Source organism: Struthio camelus, chromosome Z (genome assembly GCF_040807025.1).
Source record: "Struthio camelus isolate bStrCam1 chromosome Z, bStrCam1.hap1, whole genome shotgun sequence".
NCBI lineage: Eukaryota > Metazoa > Chordata > Aves > Struthioniformes > Struthionidae > Struthio > Struthio camelus.
The window spans coordinates 42124867-42137284 of NC_090982.1; the positions used below are offsets into that span (position 1 = coordinate 42124867).

Below are 12418 nucleotides of genomic sequence, written 5' to 3' on the forward strand. Positions count from 1 at the left end.
GACCTCGAATCCAATGATATTATCATAACTGTCCCTTCCACCTTAAAAACTACAAATCTATTTTTAAGTGAGTTCAGGTAAAGATGAATACTTTTAAACGTAGAAATACTTTTGAAAGCACCAAACTGACTCGTTGTGTGGGTGAGAGCAACGAAAAGAAGATAAGCAATTATGTTTCCTCAAAAACAAATAAAAACTCGATATATAGTTTTTGGCTAAACACACCGAGGCTTTTGCTGCATAACAAAAGCCTCAATATAAACAGTTTGGGACAGTTCCCACCTGAAGACCTTTTCTCAAAATACACTTTTAAACGATTAAGTAGGCATAGCTTGAAAAGACCCGAAACCCGCACAAAGCGTGAGGGATATACTGAAGCTCCAGAAGCGCCGCTCCAGCTGGGAGTTTTGAGAGTGAGTCTCACCCCGTCACCACCTCTGGCCCCTCCTGCCGAGACGCGGGTAGCTCCAGGGCTACGCCGGGAGCCGCGTCCTGCGCTTACACACGCGCCGGGAGCCGCTCAAACTCCACAAACCCGGCGGCTACGATCCCACCTCAGAACCAGGGCCGCCGAGACCGAAACCGGTGGCAGAGCCGCTCCCGGGCTCTCCCCGCGGCCGGGGCCGCCACGCGCGGCCGCCACCTGTCGCTGAGGGGCAGCCACGCGCCGGCCCCAACGGTCGCCGCCGCGCGCCGCGGGGGCCCCGGCCCGCCGCGCGCCCTGGGGGTGCTCCGGAGCCCCGCCGAGGAGCGCGGGGAGGGGGGGGGGAAGGGGCCCCGGCCTGGTGGAGGCCGGAGGCGCGCGGCGCGGCCGGGGGGCGAGGACGGCGGCGGGCGGATGGCCGGCCCCGGTGGCGTGGCGCGGCGGAGCTGCTGCCCTCACCCCCTGCTTGCGGCGGCACCCCCGGGGCGGCGGCACTTACTGTGTGCGCGGAGAGGGGCGCGGCGGCGGCGGCGGCGGCGGCGGCGGCGGCGGCAGGGGAACGGCAGGGGCAGGGGCGCGCCCCGCGGCCGAGCGGACCGAAGCTGCCCGCGCGGAGGGCGGAGGCGGGGCAGGGGGCGGGGCGCGGAAGGGGCGGGCGGGGGCTGTGCCCGGTGGTCGCCACCGCCCGGTGAGGGCGGCGCGGGGGGGGGGGGGGGGGGGGGAGGCGGCCTGCGGCGGCGCAGCGCAGGGCGGACCGCGGCCGGCGTGAGCAGCAGGACAGAGCCCAGGGGGTGCTGCTCGCGCCGCCCTGCCTTGGCTTTCGGCAGCAGCGGGCGGGCGACGCTGCAGCTACTTCACCAGTTCTGTCGGTTGTAGAGGTGTGAAAAGTTAAAGAGAGTCTCGTATTTTCACGCTCGGTCACATTTAAATGAAATGAGGCAGGAGTTAAAAGTGATGGAGGAAGATGACCAAAAGCCTAATTTCACTACGAAACACGACTAAGAGCAGAATGCAACCGACGGTTCAGCAGCGTGCCGAATTTTGAAAGCCCACATGGAAAAAGCTACTGTTGAAAAAACTCAACTAGAAGGAGGAAAGGAGAAAGATCAATTACTTCAAATCAGTTATTTATTTTCTAGAAAGTAATTTGATGAGTGTGCTGAATCTGCCATTAGAGGTGGTGCTGCTAGTCTTCGTAAAAACAAACGGTTGAAGAATTACCATGGAGAACGGATCCAGTCTCCAAGCTCGTCTCCTTTCAATCACGGTTGCTTTTTTTCTTTCCGCAAGTCATACCCATAGTAACTTATCAAACCTCACGTCCTGGTAAGAGGAAGGAAGTGCTACTTAGTGTAGGAGATTGCATCAGTTCAGTTCCTGTAAGTGGTTTCCAAAAAGCAGAACAGGTAAGCTCACCTTATATGCCACACCTGCAATAAAACTTAAGTATATTCCACTCACCATCTTTTTCCATAAACATATTTTGCAACATCAGCAAAACATCTGTTTACAACTCGTGCAGCAAGCCAGTTTAAGTACCCAGATGGCCAGAGTTTTAGCTCTTCCAAATTACTGATTAAAGTAATCGTGAAGAACTCGGATGACAAAGCTGTTTGAGGTAACTGAAACAATTAGCAACAGAAGAACGTAAATCTGATTGTATTACGTATTGCTCCATAGACTAACACAAGTCACAGCTCCTAATCTGTGATATTTAGAAGGGACATTATCAACTACAAAGTTTTTTTTTTTTTTCCTGGACGTGAAGTTATCAGTGATTCAGCACTGGTAAACGTAGTTTTTAAGTTCAATTTGGACATATGCCCACTTCATGCCTAGAACCCTGGGTAACCAGTACTAATATTCTGTTCGAGTGTCATACGTAGCAACGGGCAAAAATCAGAAGGTGTTGAGGGCAACAGCTGGAAGAGCTTTGAATTCAGCTTTTCCCCCAATGACTAGATTTTGCGTTGAGAGTGTCCCTTTAAAAAGGTTCAGATACAACAGAAGTTGACTCATTTTAGATTTAGATCTTATAAGAAAGCTACCACTAAACTGACTTAACAGTTGTTAAGCATCAATGAATATTATACAAACAAACATCTGCTTTATAAATGAAGTAGCAGCAACATGGACTTCTAGGAGGTTGAGTCTCTGCAGGATTTATTTGAAAGATTATGATGTGGCAAATACACTGTGATTTTACATAATTTAGTTTTGAGAGTAGCTTATGGTAACTACAAACATTACTGAAAATGCCTGCTCCCAGTCATTACTTTTCTGGTATAAGCGTGAGTTCGCCAGGTAAATGAAGGAATGGATATTCAAAGTGCGGTTCTACTCAGAAAATTGGCAACATTCTATGTCTTGGCAAATCCCACATAAAATCTGCTCAGTTTACAGATGAAAAAGACAGCTTTTTCTAATTGCCAGGACAATAAGCTGAGCTTGAAATATTAACATTAACAAAAAATATATATATATATATATATATTTAAGGACAGAACATCAAGGACATCATTATACAATGTTCTCATGATTCTGTACATTTTTGTTTTCTGAATGTAACGTCTATTAATTCAATGCATTCATAAAACTAATGCATGTACATAAGCAACTACAAAGTCAGGGTTTCAAGGGATTCTGTTAGTGTTACTGCTAATGCCACAGCTTTGCTTCTTTAATAGGAATAAAGAGGAAGAAACTCAAGCCACTGAGCAGAGTATGCATTGGGCAAGTCTGTTCTGTAAAGTGGTGCTGCTTCTAGTCACTTTTTTGGTTCATCACTGTACTTAAACTGTTTTAATACCAATTTACCTCAATATTAATAAATGTGGAAGAACAATTAGAATTGAACCACTGAACAGCTGTATCAGTTTGAAATGCTGCCACATATTTCTTCATGTCAAAAGATTCACATTCTGTTTATTGCACAATTTGAAAGTTCAGGTAACGTGCATAAAAACCTTCTTAGTGTTTGCACTGTGACTTGCGAAACATACATTTAAAAGGACCTTAATACAATTTACAAAATCTTTTTAAACAATTTTATATTCTTAAGATAAAAGCATCCTGAGAATGTTACAAAGTTCATTTTACAAGCCCTTCATTTCTACTATGCTTTATTTATCCCCTCAACCCTAATCTGGCAAGTTTTTTAATATCTTGATGCTATATTTCACAAAATATCTTTTAGCAAAAAAGTACACCATTTGCGTTCAAGTAACCCAGCCTTGCATGTAATTTACAACTTAAATGTTTATCAAGCTTTCTCAAGTTTTGAAATAGGTCAGGAAAAGCAACTCAAAATACCCACAGAAACAGTTTTTAGCTAAAAAAAATTTAAAGGCTTTGTGCATTAATATTTTGGTCAAACATTTAAGTTATACAGTTTAATATTTTGGCAAAAAAAAAAATCTATCCTCTTCAATATATTTTTCTTTCATTTTATACCAGATGTAAATATACAGTACAAAGCAGCAGTATTAAAGTTCTTTGCTGTTAAGCTTTTTTTTTTTTTTTTTTTCCTTTGTTAAAGTACTTAGGCAAAGCAGACAAACAAGAACATAAGTGCTGGAAATCAATTGAGTATCTTTGGGCTAAATAAGGTCTTACCAGAAAAAATGTAAAAATAAATTAGTTTTTTCCTCTACAGACGTGTAAATAAATACTCTTTAAAGAAATTCTAATGTCATATCCTAAAGCAACATCTTCCTGTATTTCGTGATCAAGACTAAAGCTTCACACAATCTTGACAATTTTAATAGGAAGATATCCATTTAATATTTACATATTTTTGTAAAGGGAGTGTTCAGGGTTAAAAATATACCTCTTTTTAAAAGATAAGTCTGCCATCCTGATGGCAGTGATTCAAGCTATAGAACAGAAGACAAGTTACAGAATATCCTTCAGTTTCTTATACCCTAGATCAGAGAAAAGAGTTCAGGTGAATTGCAGAGGTAAACAGCCTGGATTCCAGGAACGGAGAGAGACAGTGGCTCATTCTATGAACATCTGCTTGGCCAGTTTCTGATACAGTAGGAGTATCTACCGAAATAGGCTTTGCTATTTTTCTAGACAGAGCTATACATTTTTATCTGTGGCTGACTGAAGTTTAGAGGAGAGAGCGGATGCCACAGTGAAAAAGTAACGTTATCTAAGGTTTTCATCTGGACCTGGTTTCAGAGAAAGGCCAGGTGAATATAAGCAGAGGCCATGCCCAGATGGTACACTCCAGGTGGGAGTATAACTACCAAAACAGGAAGAGTAAATCACTTCAGCCACACCTTAAGAATATCGTATATATATATAATTCAGTGTCATGTATAGCTTATTTTAGGCAACAATCAGAATCTGAAGGACCTCGTTAAGCTTTAAGGCATCAGTGCATCAGGGACTAAAAGATCCAGGTAATAAATATGAAAACAACAACAACAACAACGCAGCAGTATTTTTGTGGCATGAGCTATCACGGTCTATTTGCTTCATTGACTAGTACGGGAAAAGTATTTTTGGGGTGATGGTGGGGGAATGTTACACACTCTATTGAGAAAACTATTAGATCATAAACTTCACATCATTTTTTAACACTTCATTTAAAGGGCTGAATCTATCAGGCAAGATTCTCATCTTTACTGTTCCGTCGGCACCACAGGAGAATATGTGATTTGCTGGTCCTGCCTCAATTTGCATGACCCCTGTCCCAATGTTTCTGAAGAGGGACTGTCGAGCATGCTCATTGATGAAAGTGTGAAGAAGATTAAAGGTAGACAGACTCCACACCTGAAAAAAGCATCAAAACATCGTCAATCTCAAATGTAAGGGTAATTGCTATGATCTTAAAACTAATCAGTCATGGAAAAATCGGATTGGACTACATATTGCATTTGTCTTTCTGACACCAATTGTAAAAAAAATAAAGACATATAGCAAACAATAGTGACAGAGCTATAGAATACTAATAGAAATATTTCTTTATGAATAACTGCAAGGAGGACTGCAAGATAAGACTAAAATTTTGTAATCAATTAGTAAACACGAGGGTCAGAGTTGAAGACAAATGCAGAACGTAGGACATATCTGATCATTCCACACCTATGTAAGGTTTTCACAAATTTTAAAAAATGAATTTGAATTTATACATCAGCAACAGCAACCCTTCTCCCCCCTCCTCATTAAAAAAAAAAAAAAAAAAAAAAAAACACCTTTATGTTGCCTTCAGCAGATCCTGTGACAAAATACTCTTCCGTAGGATCAACGGCAATTGCTTTGACTGGAGAATCATGACTCTGGAGTAACTGCTGCTGCTGTTTTTGGCGAAGATCAATGATACAAGTAAAGCCTTTTCTGCCTCCAGATATTAGTAGCTGATGTTTTGGAGCATATGCTAGCACAGTTGCTCCACTATCATGACAAATAAAAGCTGAAAGCCAAAGCAAATGAATTTAAATAAAATACACTGTACTAAGTTTAATTTTCCATCAACCTCTCTAATGGTTTAGGACAGTAACAGTGACTTTGAAACTGTAATGGAACTGGCCATAACCAGTCCGTTTAATACAATACAGTATATATTAAAACCTAGCTTCACATCAGACATCCTGAAGTTGTTGTATTCCCAAACTAAGCAATTACACTCTGCATGAAAATGATAAAAAAACACACAAACAAAACCCACAATGCTCCTTGCTGTCCCTCTGTAATCAGACAGATTCTTCTCACTTCTCATATATGCCTTTCACAATAATTCAATTAAGAAGGCTTCGCAGCTCATCTCTGCCCAGCCTTACTCTAAGTTGTAGATATTGAAATGTACTCTTCTCATTACAGTGAAACATTAGTAAGAAAAATAATGAAACCCAGTTAAATATAGTTATTTCATCTCTCAAAACAGTCTAATCAAAACAGATGCATGACAGTGATCACCACACTGTCACCATCGAGCCTACTCATGACAGTAGACTAATTTTTCTAAAGCATTTTTTCACTACTCTATGTAGGTATCTACACATGCACACATATGCTAAAAGCATTAAAACAATCCACCATTTGGCATAGTACCTAAAATAAAAAGGATATAAAATTGGATAACCTTTGAAATCAGATGCATTGTATGTTTTACAAACATAATAGTATCTTTAAAAGTTCTTCTCTAAAACTTAGTATACTAAGATCTTGATTTGCACATCTGCTTGCTAAACCTTTTCACTAGGGGGGAGGGGGGAAGGTCAATGAAGATTTTCTAGAAAATTTGGTATATCTATTTACAACCATAATTCCAGAGATTTATTTCCATAATCAGGACTTCCCTGAGGGTTGGATTTTCACAAAGGCAATGAAATTTATTCATTCATGAAAAGCATATCTGCTCATACACTTTACATACTACATAGCAACAGCTAATGCATCGGGACATGTCTGATGTTATCTTTGCAATACCATTATTTAGTCTAATACTTAAATGATAAAATAAATTAGAGAGGGCCCTCTCTAATTTATCAGCATGGACACTGCCACAAGAACACAGAATTGAAGGGTGTGTATGTATATTCATGTAAAGATAGCAACTGTAATTTAAAACTGTGGTTTTTATAGTTGTATAGCTATTGCCTTCTCAATACTCTAGTCACTATAAGCAGGAGTTGCTCAAAACATTAAAAAAAACCCCGAGAAATTAAAGACTTCTAGCTTTCAGAGGCTGCGCTCGTGATGCAAAGATACTAGGGATGCAAAGGAAGAAGCTCACGTCCGTGAAACTGATCGTTTATATATACCACTTATCAAGAATCTATTTTTAATATAGATTCCTGATGATGTACCCACATAGGACAGTGCAAGATGTTTTGCTACTAAGTTCAAGTTACTTCCCACAATAACACTTCCATAAAGATAGACACACTCACATTTAATATGATCAAATATTTTGCTGGATGTATTTTACTTACCATGCACCAAGCTATTTGTAGGTGAAACCAAAGTATCCCAAAGACAAATATTTCTATAGAAAAAAATAATGTTGTAATTCAGCAAGAAGTGTTCTAAGAGGTATTCTGAACACTTGAAATAAGTCATCTGAATTATTTTAAAAAGTTATTCCATACACAAAAACATTGAAAACAGACTTTTAAAAGTTAATACCTTTGAGCTGACTCCCAATTACTCTCATTTATTTCCCTTGTCTATGTGTCTATTTTTAAAGAATTTCTGACTTTCCCTAGTAAGAAACCTTCCATTGCTTAAATCCCAAATAAGAAACCATTAGTCCCTGGATTTGACAGAATCAGTTATACATTCACTGGAAGAACATGCCTGCTACTCAGTCATTCTTCTATTGGTTACACTCATAAAGGGTTCATGTTAAGATACAGTCTTTTGTGGCTGATATCACCTGCATGCTAGTATCGTTTTTGCTATTTCTTAATCAAAACTTACTTTAAAAGCTAAAGGTTAATAGAAATGCTATTGACAACCTCTGAAATCTGTTACAAAACAAGCAAACAAAACACACACACACCCCTAAGAAGGGCTTACATCAAGCACGAATGGAGGATTTGTGCTCCCTTACAGAATCATCTTTAGTAGCTATGTGGAATTTAGATGTAAATTCATCCCCTCCCTGGAGAAAAAAGAGATCAGAAGTACGCACCTTGCTCTCAAACTCCTTAAGGAGGATCATTTAACCTCCCCCCCCCCAAAAAAAAAAAAAAGGACACTTCATTTTCTCTTTATCACAGCAGCAATTAACAAATTCTTACTTGTTGTCTGTAGACAATCCTGCTGTGGCTATCAAAGATGATGAACTGATGAAAACAAAGTCGTTGGCTGTTTTGTTATGACACTGCCAGGTCTGAAAAATTGCAGTTCAGAAATTACTTATTAAATAAAGCAGATTTTGTGTTAGCATAAAAGCTTAAGCCTCCTCAAGGAGGTCAGCTGCTTCAAAAACACTTATAAAGAATACAGCATATAATGGTATGTGAATATCTTCTGATACTCTTAATTTTTCACTGAAGTAGACTTTCCAATTCCGTTTCATTGAAATCATCTCAAAGAACATTTATGTTATTTCAGATGTAACACTGCATCTCCAAATTAAGAAATATGATTAGCATTTGAGAACTTGTCTGTCAGATGGATCACATAACAAAATATCAGTAAACTTCAATCAATACAAGTTATTAGCACAGTCCTAGCTCACCCCTAACTACTCTAAAGGGGCCAGAAAAAAAAACACAACACAAATTTATGGAAGCCAGTTTAAGTTTCAGCTCACCAAATACGGTTTCGGTGAGGTTCCAGTAAGCGGACAACACTTCCAATTTGTTTGATATAAACTGATATATCCATCAGCATCAACAATTCCAAACTGAAATAAGAAATGTAAGTTGTAAGTATGTATGTATGTATGTATGTGTTCTACTGCATACTTAAAACCATATGCTTTCCATTTACTTCATACATTAAGAGCAACTATATTATCAACCATTTAGTCCACTAAAAATAAATTCCTTTGTCCCAGGAATCTTTACAACTGCTGTTTTTCAAGGCAACTTGTCAATCTAATTTGGTACATACACTGATACTGTACTAACACATAAGGAGATCTCTAGTGTACACCGCCACTTTGGAAACAGTGGCATGCCTTCTGATAATTTGTAAGACTTCAGAAATTTTTAGTCTTTCCATTATGTTTTGGGGGAGGAAACTACCAAAACAGCAGTTTACACAAGAGCTGGAACAAAGCGTTTATACAATTGTTATAGCACAGCAATATTTAAAATGGTAGCTGTGTCCATATATGTCTACAGAGACCTCAATAATACATAAAGATTCCAAGAAATTTTGCTCCAAGAAATTCTAGTTCATCCTTCAAATAGTGTGTGTATATATATATATATATACACACACACACACACACACATAGAGAACGTGAACATTGACAGTACATATGAAGGATGACCTATTATTTTTCATTTTATTTACAGAAATAATATATAACATACTATATAGATATATCATACACAAATTTTAACATTTTAAATGTGCAGCAGAAAAGCAGGGCCTTGAGAATTATGCTGTCTTTCCATGTCTGAGAACACAGAAGTTATCTTCTACAATCAGAGAAACTAGTTCAGGTTTGAAGAATCAGATGTTTCTGCTAACCTACAATTTTTTTTTTTGTTGAGTACAAAAAGAGGGTAAGTGGAGAAGCGTTCTGTCAGTTACCTTATTTCCTTGGTAATTGAATCTCATTCGAGTTACCCTTGAATTGCCACCAGAACGAAAACATGTGATTTGCTGTGCATGACCCCATTCAAACATTCTTACACTACCATCTTGAGCACCTGTCAGATCTGCAACAGAAAAATATTTAAATAACTTTTCACAGATGTCCTAGCAGCTGAACAGGAAGGTTTCTTTCAAAATTTAAAGAAATGTCACAGCAACACACAAAATCCTCAAAATAGTCAGCACTATAACAACTGCATAGTACCTGCCATACCATAGGAGCACTGGGTACCACTGAAACTTAACACACCTACTACTCAAACCTTATTGAACTTTACTGGGAACAACATTTCTTGTTAATCACAGGAACTGTATTTAGATGGCCCTGAAACACGAGGCTACTTACTTGGAGACACTGAAGCACCTTTTACCCCCTACCTAGGGGGTAGGTTTAAAAATCACCGTTTCCAAAGGTCGTTCTACATCCCCAGAGGTTTGGGGGTTTTTGTTTGTTTGTTCGTTTTAGGAAATCATTCTCCTTTTTAAGTATAGGGCTTAAGTGATTTTTAAAACATGTGACAGATTGCTGTGCTAGTACCAGTTTGCAGCATATTAAGAAACAGGGCCAATAAGCAAGTATATAATCTTTGGATAACTTTGTTTTTAATAAAGTGAACTTACAATATGGTAATGTTGGATGAGAAGCCATTCTTCTGACATTATTAATAGCTTTCTTGAGCATCTGTTCGATATGCAAAATAAAAAAATAGTTAAATACTACCACTGAAGAAAATGTCTCCTACCACTAATTATTTTAGTTCAGTAGGTAACTGTTTCCTTGAGAAATTCCTATTGAAAGCAAGTATTGCTTTTAGAAATTCAGATAGAAGTTAGTCTCTCCCAAGACTAGCTAGTGTAGATGTTAATGCTTATGCAGCTTTTACGCCCAGGTAAATATTAACTTTTGGCTTCAGAGATTTATGGATCCAAATATGAACACTCCTTAGACTGCAGTCTTACCTCTTTTCTTGCCAATTCCTTTCTGATTCCATTAAATTTATTGGAATATTCCTGAACATTGTAAGACAAGCAAGAGAGGAAGAAGCAGAAGCATGTAAAGAAAGAGGTAAACAAACTTTAACAGAAATAAAAAAAATAGGAGGGACTACATTAAATGATTTTCAAGACTAGTTAGTTTATTGTCACTGACTGAAAAATAACTGTGATTATTTGTGGCCATCCAAAACAAGCAACATAGCTAGCAATAGGTAAACCAAAGATTTTTCAAGAGCATTTATTAACGGCAAAAATACAGATCCAATAGATTCTCAACAGCACTTTTAGTCTTATATTCCAAACTTTCCTTTGAGCAAGATACATTACCAAAACCCTATTTTTCCCATGCAGATTTAACTGATCAATTCCCTACTAGGAAGAAAGAGCTCAACAGATAACTGGAGACATCAAACAATTAAGATAAACCCCATCAAATTAAGTGGAAAGTCCAGCCTGTAATACTACCCCAATGGGAAGGACAATGTGGGGAATTTTCATTAGGGAAACGTCTCCATTTTTAACTTGCATGCCCCTCCCTTGGTTTCTTTCTGCTAATATATTCCAAAGTTAAGTCTTCATTCTTTTCTGTCAGTTCTCCCCAAAAAGCTTCTGTCTGTTTTGAGGACTGCCTTTCCTCAGAGAATTGCTGGATTCAGTTTGCTCCTGCATGAATAATCTACTTGAACATTCATGAGAGAAGAGGGTATAAGCTTATATTTGGACCAGGTGTTGTATTTTTAAATGAACACTTCCAAAAAAAGCTTGTTGTCACAGCATTCATTTCCAACATAGTAGGTTCTCACCTACTCTTCATCACTGGTAAGTTGACACTGACCCGTCTTCCTCAACTGCTGTAATTCTCTACGGTATTCTGCCACTACTTGACCAAAAAAACAGCATATAGCCACTCAAACATTTTAAGCTTGCCATTCTCCCTTGGCCTCCAATGACATTAATGTGCCACCTGACATGAAGTATTAAATTACAAACTGTTGCGTATTCCATACTGCGAAATCTGATCCAAAGAGTTGAAAAAGCAATGTTCTCTAGCAATCCCAACTTGCCAATCAAGGAAGATAAATAGCGCTAATAAATTCTTCTCCTGCTAAAATTCATTGCTTTCTGGATTAGGATTAGTGTGGAGTAATTGCATTCCTCCTGATCAGATTTTGGAAACAGATTTAGACCTTTCAGCTCTCAGATTTGTTGTTCAAGGGAAAGCTGTATGCCTCTTAGATAACTAATTTTATTTCAAAACGTTTTACTGAAGATCGAACGATAGATGAAAATAAGAACTCCAATATCTGTTTTTTACCTCACATCTGTAAAACACTTTAAATGACAAGGACAAACCCTGAAGGGGTTTGGTAAAATATTGGAAAACAAAAACAACGTATACATTTTAAGACATTAGGACACGACAGTGGAGAACAACATACCTCAACCAATAGCACGTACACCAGTCAGTAAACAGTTGCAATACTTTGGTCTCTAACATGTAAGCTCGTCTATGCCCAAGTGACAGAAAAACTCAGAAGTTATTCATGCTCGTTATCTTTCTTCACCAAAATAAAAGGGGTGCGCTAAGCTTTATAGCTAATAGCGTCTATCCAGGAGTCAGTGAACACCTGCTTGCTTCATTCAACAGATAAACACGCACCATCTTCTCCTAAGCTGTCCTGGATGATGTTTTAGAAAAAGGGAAAATAA

At 38.8% G+C, this 12418-nt stretch overlaps 2 protein-coding genes across 9 annotated transcripts in view; both read right to left on the reverse strand.

Moving 5' to 3' along the window:
- Positions 1–982, reverse strand: part of LOC138060836 (tumor necrosis factor alpha-induced protein 8) — a 67751-nt gene extending 66769 nt beyond the window's left edge. The window contains exon 1 of one of the 2 annotated variants that reach the window (XM_068928491.1): positions 924–982. In XM_068928491.1, the coding sequence (XP_068784592.1) occupies position 924 (1 nt within the window). In that variant the 5' untranslated portion in view covers positions 925–982. The remainder of the gene's footprint in view (positions 1–923) is intronic. The other variant, XM_068928492.1, reaches the window with a different exon arrangement.
- A 552-nt stretch (positions 983–1534) lies between these two features.
- Positions 1535–12418, reverse strand: part of LOC104150536 (dmX-like protein 1) — a 79932-nt gene continuing 69048 nt past the window's right edge. For 3 of the 7 annotated variants that reach the window (XM_068927109.1, XM_068927107.1, XM_068927113.1), the window contains 8 exons: positions 10673–10723; positions 10334–10394; positions 9650–9777; positions 8697–8789; positions 8179–8270; positions 7369–7421; positions 5629–5846; positions 1535–5206 (listed from right to left, as the gene is read on the reverse strand). In XM_068927109.1, the coding sequence (XP_068783210.1) occupies positions 4982–5206; positions 5629–5846; positions 7369–7421; positions 8179–8270; positions 8697–8789; positions 9650–9777; positions 10334–10394; positions 10673–10723 (921 nt within the window). In that variant the 3' untranslated portion in view covers positions 1535–4981. Of the gene's footprint in view, positions 5207–5628; positions 5847–7368; positions 7422–8178; positions 8271–8696; positions 8790–9649; positions 9778–10333; positions 10395–10672; positions 10724–12147; positions 12388–12418 lie in introns of those variants that run through there. The other 4 variants (XM_068927110.1, XM_068927108.1, XM_068927111.1 and 1 more) reach the window with 3 other exon arrangements.